Here is a 25,701-nt window from a genome sequence, read left to right on the forward strand (position 1 = left end):
AAGTATAAAAAATAAAACCAAGACGACTTGTACGTTAGTTTATGTTCGAAAGAAGATGAATTGCAAACATTAATCCCCAAGCGCTCGTAAAATACAAAATAAATGTTAGTTTTGTGCACGAATTCAAAGTAAAACGGAATGGAAAAGGAAAGACATTAAAACTGTTTCACGTAAGGGTGCTGCAACCTACAGTGTTACAATCACTGAACATCCAATATTTTGATATTTATATACATATCACAAAATAAGGGACAAAGAACAAGCAAAGAAGTATTTCAAAGATGTCTTTAAAAAAAAAAAAAAAAATCTACAGAGCCCACGTGTTTGTTAACAACAAAAAGCAGTTCAATCCTGTATTTTTTTTTTTTTTCTTTCACTTGTTACTTACGCGACGTGGCTGTTCGTCCTTTCAATGCTCGTAATTTTTCCATTTATGTACGTTTTGTGTGTATGACTTCAGCCCATAAAAGGTTTACTCTGGAACCAAACAGACAGGCAAAGAGATTCATAACTCCGGCTTCACAATGCTTTAGTATCGAAGGTTGAAACGAATTACACGAGGACGGGGAAGCGGGGAAAGAAATTTTCTTTCACGTAAACATACAAAACAAGATCTTAATTGTAAACCTTTCTCTTTAATAACATGCTGAAACAAAGGAATAATTAATAAAATTCAATGGCTTAACCCATGTCAATAATTTAACAGAGTTAGTTCATTATTTTACGGAAACAAAAATATTTTCAGTAACTTGTTTGCTGCAAATGATAACACATATTTTATACTTGTAAAAAAAAAATAATTCTTTTATTAAATAAAATATATAAATATTAATTTCTTTATCTTCCTTTCAACAGCCAAGATTAACGTTTTCCGGTCTTTTTCACTTTTGTTAAGCATTCAGAAAGCACTATAATAGTAGGATAGTATTTAAGACCCAAATGAAAATTAGTTATTCAACAATAATTACTGCTTGCAGTGGTGGCTACTGAGGGAAGTTACCGATTAAAAAAAACTAATTTTATTGCTTAAACTAATGGAAAAAAGCTTACCTAACAAACTAATTCCTCTATGCAGTTTTCCGAAGCTGTATAACACTTTCTTTCCTGGGCTTGTAGCGACTTAATTTACTTTTTTTCAGACCGATATGACTTCCCACAAGAATTGCCACAGACTGCTTGATTGATTCAATTTCAACAAAAAAAATTTTGTTTGTTTGTTTGAAGTTTAATGTATTTCTTCAACATCGATGTTGTATGGAACATTTGATTATTAACATTAGATTCATGGTTTAACATACGAGGCAGATCCAGAAGGCGTCTCATAGCTAGGAAACCTTATGTTGAGCGAAGCGACTGCATGTATCGTTGCAAAAATGTCAATGCTGACCCCATGCGCCTTGATTTGTGTTCTGGGAGTCACTTGCTTCTGCACCAGTGTTCGAAGTGGGAAAAAAACAGAGGCGGTATGTTTTTACCGGCTATTTAAATATTGTCTTGATCACTGAAAAACCAGAGCCGGTATGGCATACCACCGCATACAGTCTCACTTCGACCACTGTTCTGCATCCACCTGACACACAACTTCTTAAACAACAGGCGCTCCGTGACAGTGCGTAATAAGGGGCGGAAAACCTGCGGAAACTGACCGCTGAGTTCTATTATTGTGAAGCGACGATTCTGCATGATGCGTTCCCAAACAAAGTCGTCTGTGATTAGGGTTAGCCTCTCACTGCGCTCTTCATCACGCACATTTTGGCGTCCTGCTGCAAATTGTCTACACGAGCAACATACAATCTGCTTGTTCATTAGTCATTACGTTAGACCCATAGACTTGTTTTACTGTATTTGATTTTTCTGCATTCAAATGTTTCACACGCTGGGAAAAAAATCAAAACAATAGGAAAAAACATGATTTTGTTTTTATCGTTTTTAAACGACTGTTCTTTGGTGCACGTGATACCGAGTTCGATTCTTGGGGAGGGATACAAAATTTTTAGAATTGTCTATTGAACTAACATTACGAGACAATTAGAAATTAAAAAATAACGAACTCCAGACTAAAATACCAGAATAACCAGTGGTAGAGCGTATAACCTTACCAAATAAACAAAAGCCGCATGGTTGGCCACAGACTTTTCTGCGCTCCAATGCCACCAAAGGTTAAATTTCATTCTATAGTATTGTTTATGATTATTATTGTGACCTTAGAATTTTCTCATTTACATTTGCTGCATAATACCGATATTATCCAGACATTTTTTCTTCTATGGCCAAAGATATGGTATTGACCTCTGTAATGTAAATTTGCGTGTTTTAACTGATCGCGCATGGAATTTTTCTGAAGAGAAACAGTTATAATTTCTCTCTGTATTATTTCAATATTGTATTTAACTAATTATTTCAAAATAAAGTATCTTTATTATCCCATTTTCGTAAATGTATGTCAAAAAAAGAAAAGTTTCAGGCTTAAGATTTAGAGAACATCTGGCACCATCCAACGTATTACAGCAAGCTATTATTCTAATAGCTTGTAAAATAGCGGAAGAAATACAAATACATCAAATACACATCTAATTTGTTAGGTTTGAAAAGCTAAGTTCCTTGGTTTTTAATCTTGCATAAAATAGAAAAAATATAATTAGAGAAAACTGAATAGCTACAGTGGTACTTGATAATTTAACGCTCTTTCCTTCTTTTTTTTTTTTTTTTTTTTTTAAATCTTATCACAGAATTGGTGATTTCAAGGTAATTATACCTTAATATGTGTAGTGCTGAAACTGAACGAGAGAAAGAAGGAAAAGCTACAAATCTATCTGGGTTATCCTATACATTTGAACCAGATAAAACACAGTAAAGTTGATCGTTATGACGTCACTGTCACATGAATGAATAAAAAAAATAAATAAAAATCATTTCATTTTGTCACTGTCACGTGTCCTTTCGTGCGAGTTCTACACACAAAAGATATTAAAGTAGAATGTAAAACTCAAGAAAAAAATGTTTCACAATGTAAATATGTGTCACTTGTGCTAAACACAAATGGATACCGCTATTCGACATGTAGCTGTCACTCTGATAAAGTATAAACTATACGTAGAATTATTGTTACACATGGTTAGTCAGAACACACACACATATATATATATATATATATATATATATATATATATATATATATATATATATATATATATATATATATATATATATATATATATATATATATATGATTCTGCCAGCACTGATGCATAATCGGATGACTATACGTATACTTTAACATGTACATTCTTGCAGCGACTGTTATTTTATTCTGTAGATTTTTACTGTCAAGGAAGGATTGTAGGATTTTAGTTTTATGGGCTTTCGGCACCTAAGGCCATTTAGCCCGTCACGTTTGAGGGATGACGTCCCTCGGCGAGCACACTATCCGGGAAAGGGAAGGAAGGAAGCGGCCTGGGACCTGTAAGTTAGGTACCATCCCGGCATTTGTCTGGTGTGAATGAGGAAAACCCAAGAAAACCTCATTCAGGATGGCTTTTAACTGTCGAGTGACGACAGGAAAGAAGAAAGTATGGTGAATCGTACAAAATAAATAAATAAATAAATATCGAATTAAAGATTTCAACAGATTTATACGTTTCATGGCTCATACATATCAAAAAAGTTATCTTTGAATATCTGTCCGTCCGTCCGTTCCGTCCCGATGTAAAAATTTTCATTCACTTAGAGACCATACCGTTCAACGTATCTGCACCAAATTTTAAACTTAGGGCTTGTAATTCGAATTTTCTTCCGACCCCCGAAAGAAGCGTAGTTTACAGAGCTGTGAAAATGACAAAAAAAAAAAAAAAAAAAAAAAAACTATTTTCTCGAAAACTACTCTAACGAATTTGTTTGTCTTTCATACTGTATAGATGTCAATTTATTTATAACCCATTATTCTGGTATGTGTCACTTTTCTGTGAAAAATCTACAGGAGTCAGGGGTAACAGTGACGAAGAACGCGGACGGACGTCGTTACCCCACTTCCAAAAAAAATATCTATGGAGTCCCCCACTTTCTAAAATATTACAATGGGCAAAGATAAGCATGGGGAGGTGCGTGACGTCAAGCGTCCCCCATTCTTTTCAGATCCACTTTTACCCTTGCGAGTAATTGTTTATTCTTGGAGGTCAGTTCTCTTCGGACGATCTTCCCAAAAACGACTAGCAATTATGTTTATATTTAATTAATACCCTTTCAACATTATTTGATTTTATTCATTATCTGATAAATCTTAGTTTAATACCACTGCAATACAGGATAAGTCGATTTTTGTGGGAAAAAAAAAATAGCTGCTTACTCTTGGGAATGATTTTCGGACGATGTTCTTAAAACTGTCTCCGGCGATTTTGTTCATATTTCACATATAAATATTTCATAAACGAGTCTTACACGTTCATGAATATATCCACATAACGTCGTTTATTCTTGGGGGTGCGACATTTTTTTTTTTTTTTTTTTTTTTTTTAGATTTCTCAAATATAGCTCATGTGTTTTTGTTGATACTTTATGAACAAATTCCGTATTTTATTAATAGCCCTAAAATATGGCATACGCAATTTCTTATGAAAAACTTCCCAAGGAGTATTTTACTTTCGGCGAGTGAGTTTTCTTCGAAAGGTGAGTGTATTTCATAAGAAACGATCCTACTACAGTAAAACTAATAACTACAGTATAATATTATCTAGTTGAAAGGACCGGAGCGAGTAAGTTTAATGCAGTGGCCCGTGGCTTTTTCTTTCTCCTCACAATTTTCAAAATAACGAAGAAATAAGGAACACTAAAATATATAGGGTTTTATTTAAAACTACAAAAAAAGTTGAGAGACTTGATCTTTATGGAGATATTTGCAATATAGGCCAATAGCATTGTAAATGTACAGTTAAATCCCTCAATTATAAACAGCATGACCTATTATTTACAGTATTTTGTAAGCAATAACTCACTATTTGAAAATGTTGTATTATCTCCTGAGTATCCGTTATTTTGAAGAAAGAAAAAAAATACTGTGAAACAGATTTAGCGAAGTTCTAGTAAAGCCTGCTAGGAGGATTAGGCTTTTATCCCAATCAGGACTTCAAGATCATCACTTCTTAATTTATAAATGTCTTCCCCTATAATGTCTGCCCTATAATGCCTTCCAAACCTGGATCAACATCCAAATAATGTAGTTTCCTCACTGATAATCAAACTCGATACTTCACACACCAAAGCCCTGCTATTACATACAAGACAACACTGGCCTCAAAGATTCCATGTTTTATGACCAAAATGGGAAATTTTCTACATACTCAAGTTAACTAATGCAATTGGTAATGAAATATTTTGTGCCTAAAATATGTGTAGGTCAGATGAATTTTTAAATTATACGAGAGGTTATATACTTGCGCTTAAAAAGAAAATCTACTACCGTATCAAAAAAAAAAAAAAAAAAAAAAAAAAAAGAGAGAGAGAGAGAGAGAGAGAGAGTGGAACCACCACTCCCAGCATGCAGTCATTCCCTGCAAACATGCACCAAAACCGACCACTCTTAACATGCGGCCTCTAATAAACAATGGAATAAGGACTACCTACTGAATCCTTCTTACACTTTATTAAGTATGAATAATAATCTCTGTATGTATCAGGTGGGATATGGTGTATATATATTTCGTAATGTTTGGTTCGAGTTAAGGTCCATTTAGAGCTGAGATTATACAGTTTAACATGAGATTCAAAGCTCACGCTTCCACTAGCAAGTTCCGTGCCAAATATAGTAACGCTAACCAGAGCTTTGAGGGAGCCCCAATATATATTTCATTGTGCTTCCTCTGCAGACGAAAATATTTTAGTGTCATAACAGCCAAGCAGAACTACTCTTCCAACAATGAAATTACGGTAACTTAAAAACTATTATTAGTAGTACTACTAATTATGAACACTTTTATGCACTAGGGACAAGCATTATAGTTATCACGTATTGAGCTAATTCGATTTAGCATTTACCAAATCACGAAGAAACTTACGGTAGTTGCGTCGATACATCTGAAACTTGAAATTTTCTATTTTAAAGTGTAGTCTCTTCTCTATCACTAGTATTTCAAACCATAGATTGTGCACACACACTAACGATGTGAAAACTTCTTTTTAAATACGCGCTATGAATGAGATCAAGAACATATCACTTTACTGAAGAAAAATACGCACATATCACTTTACTAATACTGTGGCAGATTCTCTCTGAACAACTAAGAAATAGATTCAACGTTGTTTCGTCGTAGCAAACTGAAAAACACAGAAAAGTATTACGATAGAGGTTTTTCTCTTTTCTTATTTAAAAAAAAAAAAAAAAAATACGGATTCATGACGGTTTTGGCCTTCGATAACCTTTTCAGTTATCTTAGAAGTTCTTCCGTACGGATCATCAGTGTTAGCCAGTTCACAGTTACTTCAGTGTTATCAATGTTGTAGGTCCTTAAGAACAGAAAATTCTTCGATATGCATTTAGTGACTGTTTTATATTACTAGATATTCAAGAGCTACATATAAACATTATCTTAAATAATTATGACAGCGTATTATAGCTCTGATAGTTTTGGACTTTTCACGTGATTGTGACTAGTGCGTCAATTTTGTCTTAAGTCAGTTTCCGAGTTGGTACAAAAAAAAAAAAAAAAAGTATAAATTAGCTATCTTCTCATTTGACAAGAAATTCACAGTCAGAATGAATTCATGTATATTTTGGAATAAACCAGTTCGAAGTCATACAGCTACTCAGCAAAATAAGAAATTAACCTACACTTACAGTAGTATGGCAACCTTGTAATGGCCACACTTCTAAGCAGGTTGTGGCATACGTTAGTGCGAACGGTTTACAAGTTAGATTATGAACAGTTTTGAAGTTACGTGCCTCACTGATAGCTTCGAGGCGCTCTGTTTAAAGGGCCATTGAAGACTTTCCACAAATTTCTCACTAGTAATACATCGCAAATAGTGATCTTTTTTTTTTCCGAAGTAATTTGTAAATACAACAAATCTTCAGGGACTCTCAGTGGCGTAGTTGGTAAGGCGTTGACTTACCAATCGCACAATCTGCGATTCCGATTCTACTCTCAACAAATGCGGCTTAGGATTCAGCCAGTCCCTGTCAAATGGGGAAACCTTCAAGTTTAAAGTCGGCTCAACTGCATAACTGAGGTCACTGCATACTTTTTATGTGCCAAAGTCATAGAAGTATGTAGTATTTACTTTCATGTCGCTAGTAGACTATATCTTTTTGACCTGAAAGGGGACGTAACTTGGTCTTACATTACGCCTCCATATGCATGTTATGCATGTCTAATACCTAATAGATTACATTTTGCATTTATTTGCAATCATTTGACCTTTCTGTTTAACACATGTTTCACTTATCAATAAACTTAAAAGTTTTCAGTGTTACGTCGTCCTGCCAATTTTTTTCGCATTTACATAAAAATTATGCCTCCTTAATACGTTGTAATCAACTACATATCCTTTTCCATACATCTTTTATCATCACCGATCTTCGGACTGCTCAATATCTTTAAAACTTTATTTTCCTTACTTGTATTTCATCGACAACTTTTATTCGTGTTTCAGCTATAGTTGCGAAACCATCTTACATTGGTAACATGGCACGATGAGACATGTAAAGGAGCTGTCAAAAGAAATATGACAAGACTACCAAAAGCGCTATGCAATCATTCGCCTGGTAGGATTGGGAGAGCGAAGTGTAACGATAGCCCGCTACGGTTTCAATATCCAGGACCACCAAATTACGAAAGGAGAACTTAACTGATCACTTACAGCCACTGAGTACATACTTATTTCATCCATCTCGGAGTTATCAATTCTTCTCCGTATTCAAGTTTTAAGCTCTCCTAGAACTTGACTCATAGCATTTTAGTTTCATGTTTCTATCTCGTGCAGTACAATACGTACTACTACAATCTCCCAAACACTTCTGCAGCTATTTCATTATGAATTTCAACTAGAAGGTAGACCTACAGATCTTTAAATATTGGATAAGAATCTTAATTGAAGTTTGTATTCATATTTCAACTTGCTTGTACATAAATCAATATGAGGTTCAACTGTTGAATAACGTATGTCGGGTTGCTCTGATAACAGGAAATGCTAATACTTTTAGTATTTTTCAAGATTTAAAAAGGGAAAAAAAGTTTGATGACAACCAGCATTAGGAAAATGGATTATGTTCTCAACCGAACTAGGTATTCCCCAGTGTATTACAAGAAAGAGATATGGGGACCCATGTCCCAGACTGCCTTTTACTGGGCGCTGTATCAGAAGTTATAGTATGTTTGTATCATTCTTTGTATGCCTTGAATAAGAAATAAATGTAGTTGAAATCAAATTCCCTTCCACTACCTCTGAACAAGGTACTAACAAGAAAATTATACCGACAAATGTTATATTATCGGGATTCATCACATCCGTCCATAAACAATGATTCTGCATCGTACTAACTTGAAACCAAATGAACTTTGAAACTCTCAAGACTTCTGTTACAGGAGTCGAAGTCCTTACTGATTGTCACACCAACGGATTACACCATTATAAATGCGCACGCACATGACACACACACCACTCACGGAAAACGTGAGATAAGTGCCCTCAGTAACAGCACACTTTACACTATTACGTAACACCAACATACTGCAGAAAACAGTTTGCAATTGCTATTACACAACTTATCTTAAAAAAAAAAAAAAAAAAAAATCTGAGTCTTGAAATTTCGAGTTATTGAATAGTTTTTAGCTATCGTATATTTGATCTACAATTCGTTTGTTTTTCTTCTTCTATATCAGAGTAGATAGTGCCTCCCTAACGTTCCATGGAGAATTGCTACAAGCTCTAATCGACCTAATGCTTTCAGTCACGAAAGGGGAGTAGAATATTTCGTGTTGACACAGGATTCCCAGAACCCGACACTTACTGCTGTTCCGAAATCCCTGAATTACAAAATTCATAATCCTCAAACTTTAGAAAGAAAATTGTAATTTCGTTCCCTTCCTTTGCCAGTTTGTTGCTCTAGAGTTGTCAAATATTAGCTCAATTATAGTGGCTCATGCCACTAGAAATCATGTTCACTATACGAATATCATAAAATTAAACTAATAAATAATCAATCAACAATAATATGCTTGCTTGCTACAAAGCAAGCAGCGTCAAAATTAGTGAACTCAAACATCTAAAAATCCCCTTCTTTAGTTCTTTTTGAAGAAAGGAAAAAATACTATCCTGCATAAATCGCTGGGCTAAAGAACCAAGACAGTGCAGGTACTTAACTTTTAAAAACTGGATTCGTAATTACTTTTCAGAAGACTGATTTAAAAATAAATAAATAAAAAATCTCAAGCAAAGTTGAGGCTCATTAGATTTCGGAGTTGAGGGAAAAGGACAGGAAGATAGGGCTTAAGCAAATAATATTTATATGGGATAGAGAATGAAAGAAAGAAAGAAAGCAACTGGACAATTTCTACAGATAAAATTCACTACTAAATGGGAATATTTTGTTCAACCAGAATAACAATGAAGATATACATGAAAATTCTCAATGAACTGCCGAATACCAAAAAGATCATGTAATGATTCAGGGAAGGTATCTTAATAGCTTAAAGAATTCGACATTGAGAGAGACTGCTTAGAAGACAGATTCATTTAATTCAAAATGTCGGAAATGTTTGTACAGTTAGCACTGAGGAATTCAAATTCAGTTGCTATTGAAATGCGTCGTGAATAATGTAAAATGCTAAATTACAACTCGAAGATTCCAATGATTTACATGGAGATCGCAATAATCATTCTCATTTTCTCTTTAATATATCTATCTATCTATCTATCTATCTATCTATCTAATATAAATTTCCACGTTATCCCTTATAAATCATAAACACATGCCAAAATTTCCAATCTACTTTGATTATTAAAACGAAAGATATCGTCGAATAATATTTAAGATCAAAATACCCTTTACCATGCATGTTCCATTTACAGAGGTTGTTCAGCCTACGTTTGGCCGATTTCGTTCCTTCCCCCTCCCGGGCAGAATGGACTCACCTGACCTGGCTCGTGGCGTCCTGCAGTGTTGTGCAGTGGCTTCCTGGGAACGGAGTTGTTTTTCCGCGCGGACGACAATAACGCACAAAACAGGACCATTGTTGTGAGTGTTGTGTTAAATTTGTTTCCAAGTGTGTGGGTTTCGCTCTGTGACCAAAATGCCGCGCAAACTAGGCCGGTTTTGGGAAGGCTATGTTGCGGCTTTTTATGACGCCCACTTTAGTGTTTTTGTCATTAGAAAACAGTGCAAGAAGAATGGTTGCAACATCAGTTTAAGTGGAATAAAAATATTATTAAAAAGTACAAAGGCAACGAAGTTCCACCATTTGGATCACCAACGAAGTTGCCTAGGAAGCGGGAATGCACCATGGCCACCTCCACCATGCAGAGGAAACTTCGCAAAATGGCAATGCAAGAAAATCCGCCAACACAAAGATGTATGGCTAATCGTCTTGACGTGTCTTTGGGGACTGTGAGCCGGACGTTACATTATCAACTCAAGCTGGAAAAAGTCGTGAAAGCTCGCGGCCATCTTCTCACGGATGCCCACCAAAAGGAACGGAAGTGTAACGCCCGGTAGCTGTACGAACGGCATCTGGCGAAACAAAGGTGGATGTACGTCGTAACGGTCGATGAAGCATGAATTTACCTTTCCGACTGCGGCAAACCGAGAGCCATTATGTACCGAGAGAAAGGCGCCAAGAACTTCAGAAGGTGGGTCCGTGTCTGTAAAGAATCCTTCCCAAAAGGGTGCATGGTCGTTACTGGCTACTGTTAACGAGGTAAACTGAAGATTCGTAGGGTGGCGTAGAACTGCAAAATAAATTCGCAATTTTCAGGAGCAGATCATGCGGCCGATCTACGAGCATGAGATTCCAACAATGTACGGAAATGACGCCAATCTGGTGCGCATTTACATGGACAAGGCCTCATCACATACCTCACGATCGTCCCTCGCATTCTACAGGGAGATGGAGGAGGCAAGTGGTATACAGGTGATACCTTTCAATGAAGTACCTGTTAAATCTCCAGATGCAAGTCCTATGGACTATAGTAGATTTGGATTGCTGAAGCGGGCTTTGGGAGAACGGCGTGTGACAACTGTGGAAGGACTTTGGAAAGCTGTGCAAAGGGAATGGGACAAGATTCCTCTCCCAGTTCTTCAAAGAAGCATACTACAGTGGAAATTACGCTGTCAGGCTATTGTTAGGAACCAAGGGAAACACATCGAGCACTTACGGACTTGGCGCCATGGATTCTTCTAAATTTTTAAGTAAGTCGAAATTGGCCAACTGTAGACTGAACAACCTCTGTAGGTTTAGATTACATAATATTACACTTCGATGAGAGAGAGAGAGAGAGAGAGAGAGAGAGAGAGAGAGAGAGAGAGAGAGAGAGAGAGAGAGAGAGAGTGAGAGAGATTCATCTGAGCAATGAGCTGTTAAAGCTGGAACAATGTGTATGAAAAGCTTTTATCTAATCTTTCCTTGAAATTGGGTGAATCTACAACATTCCCATATGAGAAAGTGACTTAACTTGTTTTCGATTTTGAAAAATAATAATAATAATAATGATAATCGGGGACTAGGAGCAAACTTCATAATTCTTGTGAACTGAAAATCAAGTCAACGAAGTTTTCCGAGCGTTAATTCAAATGTTTCAATTATTTTTCCCCATTAATATTATACTGAAATGAAATGAAATCCCAAATTTTGTTCTAGATTTCCTCATACAACAATGTGCATGTTCCCAGTGTCATTCTTGCGTACCCGTAAGCTCCGTTCAACAGTCTGCTGAACTGGAAAAGTTGCTTTTTCATTTAACATAGGACGTCTTACCAGCAATGGTAAAGTGAGGGGGAACGCAACATTCCCCCACTTCCAAATATTATCTATAGCGTCCCTCCAGTTCCTGAAAACACTATGGGCAAAGATAGGCACGGGGTCGGCGTGACGTCATTCACTCTCTACCTTTTCAGAATCACTTTCACCAGTGTGGAGGTCCGAACGGTTGATGCGATTGGGAAAATTCCGTCATTCTACACTGACAAACTCCTACTTAAAACAATTTTCCTCTCTTCCTAATATTTCGTATCTTCACTCATAAACGAAGTTAACCTATAGAACCGGATTTTTTTAAACACCCTGTATGTAACTGATGTTTCAATTATCGTATAATGTAGACAACGATTATATATATATATAAAGTGCGTGGTATTGTTTCTTTTTTTAGCTATGATTAATAAAAAAAAAAAGACTCATAAAAGCATTTAATATTTCCCTATCTCTGATAAAAATTATTACCATTTCTCTACTCATTCTAAGAGTCATTATACTTTTCAATAGACTCTTTTTACTTAATCGTTGGGCAAAATGAGAAAACAACACACAAACTGAAATTATAAACGAAATCAAAACCCTATTCAATGTACTTCATTTGCAATATAAGAGCAAAAACTATTAAAATTTAGTATCACTGAAAACAATAAGGTCTGTTGTTTCAGTACATTAAGATTTTCAAAATGACCTTATCATTTTTTTTTTCAGGATTATGACTGTCATTAGAGTGCTAATGGATTTCAAAGCAGACTGAAGACATTAAAAAAAAAAAAAAAAAAGTAAGTTCTAATGATGACGTAAGACTAATGAAAACGCACACCGTAATGATCGATATAGTACATCTACTGAATATGATTCATTAAGTGGCTTCTTGGCTTTCTTATACAGGATTTTCTAGCTGCACAGGCATTGTTCCCAAAAATTAAGCCCACCTTTTCTAACCATAATTTGAACGATCGGTGCACTGTCATCGGTGGCGTATTTTATTTGCAACCGAGGCTACCGGCGGTAGCCCTGCAACATCAATAAAGAAAGTTAATATAACACGTATAGATTAAAATAATACGTTTACAGTTCATTGTCTTCTTTTCATGGTACTGGTTTCTCTATATTTACACAAACGTGAATACGTACTAAGGCAGCCGTTACCGCTTAGAACGCAATCCCTCTCGCTTTCGTTGACACTCATGATTTGGCAACCTCTGGGATACCGCCGTCTACTACTGCCAGCAGAGAGAAACGTGTAACTGCGCGCGTTAACAGCGAAATAGTGAGCCACGGCTGGGAACCAAGCAAGTTTCCTCTGTGTGGATCGGTTTCAGTAGGCGGAGCGAGTAAATCGAAGTTAAGAGTCTTCATCCCGGCGAAATTAAAATACCGCTAATTTTACAGTAATTATGTGATATCTTCAAATAGATAAAAGATAACTGAAATGTGAAACAAGAGCGCCCTAGACAATATTATTTTGCGTGAGGTACCGTTATTACAAGTCACCTAGTGGCTCTATGTTTTCAGCTATTTAGAAACGCGAAAATAAATGCCGATTTTCAAAATGGCTCTAAATCGAAAGCAGATGAGTGAGTCATGATAACGGTTTCTCATGTAAAATGATATTGTCTAGGGCGCTCTTGTTCCACATTTCGATTATCTTTTATTTATTTGAAGATATCACATAATTAATGTAAAATTAGCGGGATTTTAATTTCGCCGGGATGAAGACTCTTAAGAACAATGACACAGCAGCCATTTTGGGGCTATCTAAAAATTTCAGGGCATCATTTCGTAGCGCTTTGCATCAACGCAATGCGAAATTTGTTTTACTTTGCGGTTCTTGTTATTTTTGTTATAATTACTTATTAAGTTATTTGCATTGAATTGAATCCGTTGATTTTGAGCCAACCATTACGAAATGATGTTCGCAGACAGTGTTGTAGATTGGAGAATGTGTTAGCTTTAATTACTCTGGTGAGCACTGTAAGTAATATCTAGCGGGAAAATGAAATGCTACGAAGAAAATTATGAATTTTTATTACAAAGTAAATTGATTATAGAACTTTTATGTAAGGCTAAATTTAATACACTTATGGATTTAAAACCAAATAGGGGTGGCTTTAGGATTTTAATTTTGCGTAAGCCTGCTCCCTCGCTTAAGGATACATATATACATTTGATTAATGACACTATTAAATTACTTTTAATAATTAGATTTTCTAGATGTTACAATTTGTGTTCCGTCCCACTTAATAAAACTTCATTTTGTGCTCAGTTGGCAACACTGCATTACATATGATGTTATTGGGCATGTCTGTGGGTACAATGTTTGCTTACTATACTGTTCTGTAAATGTCATTTTGATTACTTCAATCATATTGAAGTTCTTTCTGCATCAGTGTATCTTTTGCATTACTATCTTCACATGATTCTAGATCCTTCTTTCCTCTGTATCTCCTGTGTTTCTGGGTGTCGACTCGTAAAACTTTGGATTTCTCACTTTCCTTCACTCCTCTATCGATTGCGCACTGTTTGATTGGGCAATACTACTATAAATATAAGATGTTCCTTTGTCAGAATTTATGCGAAGACTGGTACCAACGTCAGTAACAGAGGCGACTCTTGAAGGAAGTGACATTGGTAAATTTTAAGATTTTACAAATGTAATCCACGAGAAATTAACTGCGCAAATGTATGATGGAATTTCATTTACGGTGGAAAACATTAATGGTCTCAAAGCATAAGTTCAAACAAAACACACCAACCACTTTTTGTTCATTGTTATGCATATTTTGTATATTATTATTATTATTATTATTATTATTATTATTATTATTATATACAAGGTCGTGGTAGCCCATGCCTTCAAATCAGTATACGTCACTAACTGTCATAATGTACTTTCTACAATATCTTTTCTTTTTGCAAGTAACTATTGTATTGAGACATGATTAGCATGGCCTTTTTCTCACTTGATACACGAGGACACATTTCTCTCCAACTAAGGTAGTCCCCAGAAAGAAATATCCGAGAAGTATGACATAGAAAAAAAATTGAAACTTTAATTAAAAGGACGATTATTATTTCTCCATTGATTTAGAGTCGCTTTCCATTATTCCCTTGTTTGAACCAGGGCTTCCTTGTATTTTTCTCCCCTATATCTTGTTTGAGCTTTTGTTTCGTGTCAAACAACAGTCAGGTTACGAAGAACGGGAGTACTATTAACATAGACTCGGAAACACGACCAGGGTATGAACCCGGTCCATTTGACAAGCGCATAGATTATCACGTAATATCACTGTATAGGCTGTTTCCCACCACACAATGTCGTCTTTGAAAGCGCTGAATTACAGGACCAAACCATCAGTTCCGATTCCCTATAATCTTATATTATTTGATTCGTATATTTATAGCTCATCTCTTATCTGGATATTTTTCCTTCCGCAGACAACAGAGTGATTTCTCCACGTCTGATAATGCATCCAGTCGCAAGTTGCAACTCTACCAGTGCAACCTTTCGGGGAGGAGAATTATTACCTCCCTCCCTTTCTCCTCCTCCTCCTCCTCTCTCTCTCTCTCTCTCTCTCTCTCTCTCTCTCTCTCTCTCTCGTCACTCTAGTCATTGTGTTCAATACGTTCAACGGACTTGATCATATTTAACTAACTTTGAGGAAGGTTCTTGGACGTATTAGCTTTCACAAATTGCTATTCGTAAATAGCTTATTAATTATCCCCCCGTTCACACGTCAATAACGTATTATGGTGCCACTTATTACAAATCAAACTTCTAATCGACGAAGCACATAACTATTGCGCTTCATTTTATATATTTTTCCTTTAATTTTTGCCGTTCAACATATGACTACTTCACTAGAAAATTTAATAATATATAAATTTGCTATCTTATTCATCTTTTTCTAATTCAACGATCATGCACAGAGGTACGTAGCTACAGGAGACGATAATGGTACTGAATGGAATGATGGAATGAAGAAAGTGCGAGGAAACGGGAGACTGAGATAACCCATGCATACAGTCTGTCCACCACAAAGCCCATTTCGGAACCATTTCTCACGCAAAAGACAAAAGCTGTCTGCTATGCAAAATTGTCATGTTATTGTAAAAGTGGTTAACAATAGTTATACTTCGATAAATCACAGACCATTCACTTCTTGATTACGTATTTTAAACTACTTGTACATGTATAAAAATTAAACTCTGAAATTACCCTGAAATGACAGCAATCTAATTTGATTAGCTAGTTGTCAATCGATGTCATTAACATATATACAGTACATGTATTCTGGCAGCAGTAGACCAATCAATTGCTTTGGTGTGAACTGGATCAAGCTAAAATCTGTTTTGTTTCGAAAACTAGCTTAAAACATAGGCCTATTATTATCATCATTAAAATTGCAGTCATTCAAGTGCCATGTTTTCCTCGTGTTTCTGAGGTATTTGAGATTCTGAAAAAATATACAAATACCACTAAATCTAACAAGGCAATTTATAATGTAGCAATGTCTATTTAAAATTTCAACAGTAACTTATGTGTTTAGATTGTCTACAGAATATAAATAAAGAGTACTTACCGCCTGCAACGTTAACAAAGTCCTCCCCAGATGCTTTGTAGACTTCGATGTACCTGTTTCCAATATGATGTTTATGCCTCTTCAGTGCCATATCCCTGTGCTCCTGGTTCACAAACCTCACCAGAGCCTCCCCGTTTCTACGCCCCTGAGGACTTAAACACAGCGCCACTCCACCCCTGTAATAAGAGTGAGGAGGTGGATAAGGAGCGGGAGGAAACATATATGTTGTAGGCATCATGTTCGCTCTAGGCTGAAGAAAGTAAAAGGATTCCAGAACACATCAAAATACACACAAAACACGATCCACAATTTTGTTGTCCAACTAGTTCAGTTGGGCTTAAGCACTCCCTCTACCATATACATATATATACATTCATTACGTATTATTTGTTCCAATAATAATAAAATTGTTAGTGATAGTACGTTCTCGTAACCGAAGTAAGGTACTAGTTTGACTAATCAGGTATTCTATAAGATCTCCAGGCGCCAATGACCGATAAATCTGAATAACCCAGCCGTCCAGGAAGTTATGAACTACACTATAGCCTACTCATTTCTCTACATTTCTATACATAATTCTGATACTGTACACAACATATGCTGTAATCAACTTGATCCTATCTAAACGCTGTAGTTCTGTGGCAATAATCACTAATCCATATTTACTTAAAGACTGCAATACACAAGAGTTGGAAATGTATTCCTACGAATGTAAAAGAGAAGGAAATTCACAATATTATTTCCACCTCTATACTATCACCCCCATCACAAAATTTAAAAGAAATTACACACACTATATGAGCTGGAAGTTGAAATATGTTCACTTATTGGCACTAATGGTCAGCTGAGAACTATTCCTTACTATCTTAGAAAATCCAAAATTGGAGAGGGGAAGTCGGCACCTGTTATCTACTAAATGACCTTTGGTTTGAAGGCCTATCAGTTCAACAAGAAGTTAAGAGGCGGGGGAAGAGGCATGTCGAGGGAAGAAAATAAATAATAATAGCACTAAAACTCAACCCACTTCACTGAAAATATCTTCAAGAGCTGATAAGAACAAGAGGAAAGCTTTGGAAATTGACCACATGACTAAGCAATTGACGAAAAGAATATCAATAAGAAATACAATGGAAATCAGTACAAAGCAAATACAATCAACCACCTTGCAATACAGATAAACTTAGAATTGATCATGATAAAACCAGCATTTACTAGCGCAGAAAGAAAGAAAGAAGACATTAAAAATACAATACATAATTATACATACATATTATGTGCAATACAAAATCTTTATTCATTTCTAGAAATATAAAATGCAAACTAGCAAAATGTACTGTAACTGATCTCTTGCAAGGGTAGTGAGGCTCAAATTTGACATCTCTCGTATTAGTGACACTTTAACCTTAGCTTCACACGAAATTTGGTAACTATTAAGACAATACTGTCTTTCTTAGTCAGCATACTGATATTATATTTAGTTACCTATTTTATATTTTCTACTTTTCTTTTCAGGGCTCAAATCTGATAATCCCACAAGTTCCAAAGGAGGTATATGGCCAACCCACTTTGTTTCTCAAATAGTTCTTTGTGCCCCGAAAGTAAAGGAACGAAGTTAACAAGAATTAAGTTATGTAGGTTAACAAAGTGACGTAACTAGGGGGTGGGGAAGAACGGGGCTTGTGATCCGGACATCGGATTGGGAGTGAACAAAATTGGGCGAATATTCGGGGAAGCGTTTTGGTTTGGTTGGTCAGGGGGGCGCTAAGGCGAGTTCTTGCCCCGGGCGACAATTTGCGTATTTGCGTCGCTGGGTTAACAAAATCCATTTGAAAGTTTGACATAATATCTTAAGAAAGTTTTAAACACTGGTAAACTAAGTAATTAAATTATTTTTCAACTACACCAATGACAATATCTAACAATTGAAATATCTAATGAAATATTGTCAATACCTAAGAAAGAATATTCTCTTTTACGTATATCCCATGTACTCGTTAAATACTTTTTCCTTTAGTGAAATCTCAGAAATTCGCGAAGCTCAATTAACCATTACAACTCTTAACAAGAATTTGTTATTACACTAAAGCAATGGGCACTACTCTCCGAGGCCATGATAGTATTTTTTTCTTTTGCTGCAATACATTGAGCACAAATTTCCGGCCATATTGCAATTCACTATTTTTATTATTATTACTATTATTATTATTATTGTTATTATTTTGTCACATTACAGTTAGCACACACTATACGAGATACTGTAGCGCAAATTTCTATGATTGGTATACAATAAGCCCCCATGCATTTAGTACACTCTGAATTGTGATATTGTATGCCGTATTGAACTTACAGTCAGCTTGGCAGAAACATCCTAAAGAAACATACATGCACACTTTCTAAGTAAATGATATTGATAAAGAGTGTAGTTCAGCACCTGCTGTACTTGATATTTGACTCAGTATGATGTCTATTTCTCAACATCTATTTGATATAGGCTTTTGTAAAGAATATGGAATGAGAAAGCAAGAACATTTATACAGAATGGGTGAACGCCATCGCATGTACACTAACAGATAGGGACAGAATAAATTGACACAAGGAGATAAACAGTATCATCTGAAGATGAAGTAAACTAAAGATGATAATATAGCAAACGACTTTTGCTTGCAAGGGAAGTAAGAAATTGAAACAGGTGTAATGAGCGTATCTTTCTCTTATTTATTTATATATTTTTTATTATTGGGAAATGCCAGGTGTTGCTACATATTTTATGTTATTCTGATTAACTAACTACGAAGCTCAAAATAACCTTAAGATACAACATCGCTGAAAAGTGTTTCTTCCAGGCAAGTCCCACCAGCTCCAGAACCAAGATAAATTGCAAATATATATAGGATGGCCCAAAAGTAGGTATACACCCCTGCATTGATCTAGTATAACATTCTAGTTTATGGGTTTACTTGCTTTGGCTCTTCCAAGCTTAAGATATAAGTAAAAGCAAATTAAGAACAAATAATAAAGAAACTAATTCTACCTAATCTGATGGATAATAATAAGAAATGATATAAATTCTGTGCCAAGCCAATTTAATCCGTATTGTGGTTACGTATTTCCCGGAGATTCTGTTTAGTACTATCCTCCTATCCTCTCATATTTTACTTGGCAGGGGTGTTCTGTGAATAAGGCAAGTGTAGCAATTGCTCCAGACCACGAGCCGCAAGAGGAAAGAGGCTCTTCCCGAAAAGTAATGAAGTTTACTGTTTCTGATTAATTTTTGGGATTTAAAGTACTGTATTTTGAGATAATAGCATATTATCCTATCATTTTAGGTATTTTTACATATATATATATATATACTATTAATGCCGCGAAATGCACTTATAGGGAGATCCACTATCTGTAGGACCGATCCAAGTTGGAGCAAAATAATGGATTCATACTGGATATAGAATTCTCATCATCATCATTAGGCCCACCCTTCACTTTCGCCCTAGGTCTCGCAAATCGACGGGCCCTGTTTCTTGGTATACCCAAAGGTCTTTTCCTCGGAAGCTTCTCAACGATAGATAGATAACCTGTGCGTATTTCCTTGTGTAAGCGAATGTGACGTCTTTTTAGTTGTCTTGAATTTATTAGCGGTTGGTATTCAACAACGAGCACATAGCCTGTATTATAAGGCTGCACATTAGAAGCACATAAACTGTTCATAATAATAATAATAATAATAATAAACTAATGGTTCACGTTTAATTAGTCGTGGACAGTCAATCAACCATTTTTAATATTAATTCTGTCACTATCTCTTATGGATACCTTTCTATTTTACCAATACGCTTCCCCATATATTTGTCCAATTTTGCGCCCTCTGTTTGCCCCCTTAATTACATCACTGCTTAACACAAACAGTAACTGCTGTATCTATAAGTTTCTGAGCCATCTTGCATATTATGCATTCCTGTCGAAGATTTACACAGATTCTTGCCTGTTCCTAAGAGCAGACTGGAGTACATAAAGCCTTTGAAACAAAAGAATACCAATGAACAAAAAAAAAAAAAAAAAAAAGGAAATTCTGGATACAATTATAAAAATAAAACCTAATTAAGACAGAGATAAGGAATAATACCCTATTGAAACACAATAGGAAAGTACTTTTATTAAGTGGTGATTGTAAAACAAGAGCAATGATAATCTGTGCGTAATATCTACCAGAAGGAAAATATCTATGAATGCATTGTATAAATAATAATTTATAAAACTTGAAATGTATCAGTTAGTTCTAGAAGTTACTGATACGATTAATTTGCAAAGACGCGATTCGTTTTGCTCTTGAATTTCATATTGAGAAAGCAGTAATCTAACACTAGCATCCTTTCGGGTCTATTATGTCTTTATATTCGAAATGAAATGGAATGAAATCTTTAATTCTTACGACCCACGGTTACGTCAGCTAGGCTAAAGGAGACTATGGTGATGAGAAAGGAATGAAATGAAGAAAGTGGGAGGAAACGGGAGAACTCCAACAAAAACCCACACCATGATGTTTGTCCACCACAAAGCATACTTGACGCGAGCTGGGATTGAACCAAGGACAACATGCACCACAGGTGAACGCTCTACCACTTAGTCACCGCGGTTCCATTCTTTATTTTCGAGTGGTACTCAATGATTAAGGAAGCACAACAGAAAGGAACGTGAAATGAAGTCTTTAGTTCATCTTAAGTCCCAAAATTATGGCCTGTAGGCCAAAGAACATACATTATGAAGAAATAGAAAGAAAGAAAACACGTGAGTGAAAATCTTCCACTGTGGCCACCCTATCTTTCCAATTTATTTTGTATGAAGTGATAATATTAAAAGTAATTCAATCAAATTCAAAATTCAAACTTCGGCCGGAAACTGAATAGATAATGAGAGGGTAATCCGTGCACTTTTATTATTATTATTATTATTATTTTGCTTTATGCATTGTTGGGAGCAATTAATTTTACTCTTCAGAAACAGGTTTCCAACTCATAAAAACTCTCTCAACAATGAATGAAAATATCTTCAATAGGCACGGGTTAGTCTTTAATTATTGATTCAATTTGTTTTTGGATGGACAAAGTTTCAACATTCAACTTTTGATTTTGATTAAATTAGGAAATATATGGGAAAGGTAGGAAAATTGTGCTACTGTCTATTTATTAACAATGCTTCTTTCAAGTTACCTTAACAAATGGTAATACGATAGGTAGTAACGGGAGGATCGAGAAAACCTACTGACACTGTTATCCATCAGAAATTCACGTGGTACGTACTGTAATTGAACCTTGGACCCCTCGCTCTACATGCAAGCGATCTAACCACTTAGTTATCGTGAGAGAAGAAAAATGGTGATTGCTATTTATCTTCGTAACACTTGCGCTGACAGAGTTATTTAGAAGGCTCGGTGTCTTCCTACTTGCAACAGTCTTATGTGCGACAGGAACTGTTAACTGTCCGATGATCGACCGATTCGATTTATTAACTGACCTATGAGTCACCGATTCGTTCATACTAAGATAATGGAAGAAGATGAAGTTCCCTCTTTTTGTTTCATGTTAGTGTGATTTAAAACCTAACAAAATGTACTATGAAAAATTTACGTTCCTAGGAGTCTCATTTCTTCCAGCCATTTTACAATTACAAGGACACACACCCTTAACAATTAACAAATTTAACCTTAATGAGATACCTATAGGAATGCCTCACTTTACCTTACTTTACATACCTTTAAAAATAAACATCTGAAGATAAAAAATTTGTTAGCAAACACCTTTAACAATTAATCAGATTACTTACAGCTCATTAGCCTTCTTTCCAGTTTTTAAATTCTTCTTGAATCAAATTTCAAATGTAACCTTACTATTACATTCATAAGTATAAAGCGTTCTTTAATTAGCATTGCATGCAAGTATTAGTAACAAACTATTAAATAATATGACATTTTTTTTTCCTTAAATACCCTCACACTTTATACAGGCTTGGGACTGGCAACGTATTAGTCATGGCGTTGGTGTGTGTTTAAAAGTTGCGGAAAGCAGGATTTGTCACAACTAATAATCACTCTAATACACACATACGTGAGCAACTGTCTTTATCATACTTAGGAACATTTGAAGGAAGGGGATATTACAATTGGATTTTCAATTATTAACTACAAAAGGAATATACTTTCCATAGAAATATCCATGTTGTCTTGTTAAGTTATTTGATATGTTTTATGTAAAATCTAACTCAGAATTAAGATAAGTTTTATTTGCACTCACAATAGAGGGAAAATATATTTGACGAACAGTGTCACTGGCACGTACATTTTTCATAGCAAGGTTGTTCGGACGCTAATAAGGCCAGAGGCAAACATATGTTACGAGAGGGAATCATATTATTTTCCATCATTTCAATGTAAATAAATCAGTCACTTATAGGACAGATAAGTTCCTGTCGCTAATAGGACTGTCGCTTCCAGGATTAATTCAGAAGGCTCGAGCCCCCTTCTTCCCCCCTCCACATACAACAAGGCTTCGGGATATTATTTGCACAACACGTAATTACTAAACTAACTTTTGCTAGATGTCAAGAAAACGTATTTTGTTAGCTCAGCTTTCCCTTAGCATACATCCTAACCTGGTAATGGTATCCAACACTAGGAATCAAACCTGGAAATTCTGAACGGAAGTTAGTACACTACTTGGTCTGATTAGAGATACCTATTAATCGATTATACATGTTTAAGTGATATGTACTAACTGCCTTCGCACGGTCCCTGATTCGACTTTGGTGACAGGTAGTATACACCGAAACCATCTTCGCTTTTAAGACTAATGCGGTAAACTTTTTTTTTTAATTCTGACAAGATTGTGTAGTCTGAATTTTTATTTACATTATTTTCATTATTTACATTACATTACATTATTTTCTGATCATTTTGTATCAGAAATACCGGATGCAGTCCACGAAGAATCCCCACCTTCCCCTTTCAAGCTCTATTCCTATTAGAGTTCTACAGAAGTCAAAGCTCGGACGGTCTTAGTATCAGGGTCATTGCAACACAATTACAAAAGTTATTTTAATTAAATGAATTTTACTTACTTTGCCACATTCAATCCCCTAAAGAATTTCGCTATATCTTGATCCGAAGACTGCCACGGAAGTCCTCTCGCTCTGACTACGCAACTGTTGTCTACCTCTTCATTTTTTGAGCTGTAAAACAAGAAAAAGAAAATTACTTACAATTTAAAACATTCGCACACTTTCTAACAAATCTTAAGAACTTTCAGCTTCATTAAAAATGAGTAATGACAACATCAAATTATGAATATCGGTGACTCGCAGTTTCACTTGGACGCTATGTTTAATATGAGGATTTACTATCCCTTTCAGCACCGAAGCTATATAAGACGTTGATTCGTAGCTTAATATGGAATGCCACAAACTCCTATTGAGAACTGATTCCGGAACTCGCTCCAAAAACTCGTATACTAATAATATTGCTACGAAGAGCTCTAGTACAGTATTGTATAATATGCTCTTCAAACCAACTTCCTTGTTGCTTGTTGAATATGCTCTTCAAACCAACTTCCAACTATCCGGCACATTAATAATAATAATACACTGCAGAATTCTACTTTTAAAGATCGTTCATGAAGCTGCTCAAGTTTGTTTTGTGTCACAAACTGACATTTATTGAATTGCGAGTATTATCAGTCACTACTGTATACAGTAACAAAACATAAATGAATAAGGTACAACCTTATCCCTAATGAAGCACAATAACGGCTTGTTATTGAACTTCAACTGAACTTCGAACTAGAGTTTGTATGTAGATTAGATGAAAGTGAATGTGGAAATACCATAAATAAAACAGTCATTGGACATTCCGCAAATGGCAAGTTTGCTGGTACGTATCTCACCTAGGATATGAATAACTTTTCAGAGGATCCTACTATACTAGGAATATGTATGTACACTTTAAAAAGTGAATAAACCAATAGGCCTACTCTTCCAGTTAAAGCTGATATATTCTTCCCAGAGCTACAGAAACCACAATCACTTTAAAGCACTTAACTTTTTAAATAGATTGTTTTGATGGTAAACTTACTTTAGGGATCTTATCACGAAAATTCTGGTAGTCTCGTCTCGTGGACAGTCCTGATTTCTTTATCTGTGTCTCATTTATGTGACAGCTGAGTCTTACGCGAAAAGAACGCTTTGAAATGTAATACAGACTATGAGTGAGCTTACAGAGGCAGGACGCTTTCTAAGCTGAGCTATGACGTTTACAGAACTCAAAATGAGACGAATGAGAATGTTTTACTTGATTATTCCCATAGTCACTTCGTTTTAAAGTCGTTAGCATCACAGTCTACCTTCATCAGTATTAGGAGACGCGTAGCGCAAACATCCAGGACGAAGAAAAATGTGCAAGTAGTTCAGGAAATGTTCACTTCTGAGTACTCAGAAATCACGAAGACATACATGTCGCGAAAGTGGCTTAACACGACACACAATCCGAACTGTTCTGAAGGAAGATTTGAATTTTCGTCCATGCAAATTACTGTCAAGTCCTTGCAAATGCACCGGCAGAAGTTTGTCGCAAACATTCTAAACCGTTTACAAAAACTGGTGAATAATGGAAATGTTTATGTAGAATTTTAGCAATACATAGCAATTCTACTATTGTATATAAAAAAATGTTTCATAAGAATTGCTTAAGTATTTAAAAATTTTAAAAAAAAATTCAGTTAATTCCCGCCCAACCTGTACATTTTGTCAGTTTTGTGATCAACACTCACATTGCGCACTGCAGTAATTTCGGAAAAAGAGCACTCAATACATCATTTAGGAACAGTTTAAACCTTTGTATAAAGTTCTGCATTGCTGTACAATCCAAGCCCCCCCCCCCTTCCCCGAATAAAAAACATCGTCAAGAAACAAGGATTAGGCCACCTTTTACACAATCACGAGAAGAGAGAGAGGATATACACTGTACAAGTTAAATTTACAATTCTAGTAATTGGGATTGACGCAGAATCTAAAAACAATGTAATATGCAAGCTGAAACTATAATTGTCATATCTTGTATACGGATATTTATTAATCATAATTTTCAATAATTTACCCTTTTGATGCAGTTTCCTATT

At 35.5% G+C, this 25,701-nt stretch overlaps 1 protein-coding gene across 1 annotated transcript in view; it reads right to left on the reverse strand.

Moving 5' to 3' along the window:
- The window catches only part of LOC145674285 (RNA-binding protein fusilli-like), a 322,435-nt gene that overhangs the window by 39,868 nt on the left and 256,866 nt on the right, over positions 1 to 25,701 (reverse strand). Inside the window, exons 6-7 of the mRNA XM_081744141.1 lie at positions 23,651 to 23,761; positions 16,544 to 16,719 (exon numbers count right to left, since the gene is read on the reverse strand). Coding sequence (XP_081600267.1) covers positions 16,544 to 16,719; positions 23,651 to 23,761 — 287 coding nt within the window. The remainder of the gene's footprint in view (positions 1 to 16,543; positions 16,720 to 23,650; positions 23,762 to 25,701) is intronic.

Source organism: Thermobia domestica, chromosome 2 (genome assembly GCF_964235325.1).
Source record: "Thermobia domestica chromosome 2, izTheDome1.hap1.1, whole genome shotgun sequence".
NCBI lineage: Eukaryota > Metazoa > Arthropoda > Insecta > Zygentoma > Lepismatidae > Thermobia > Thermobia domestica.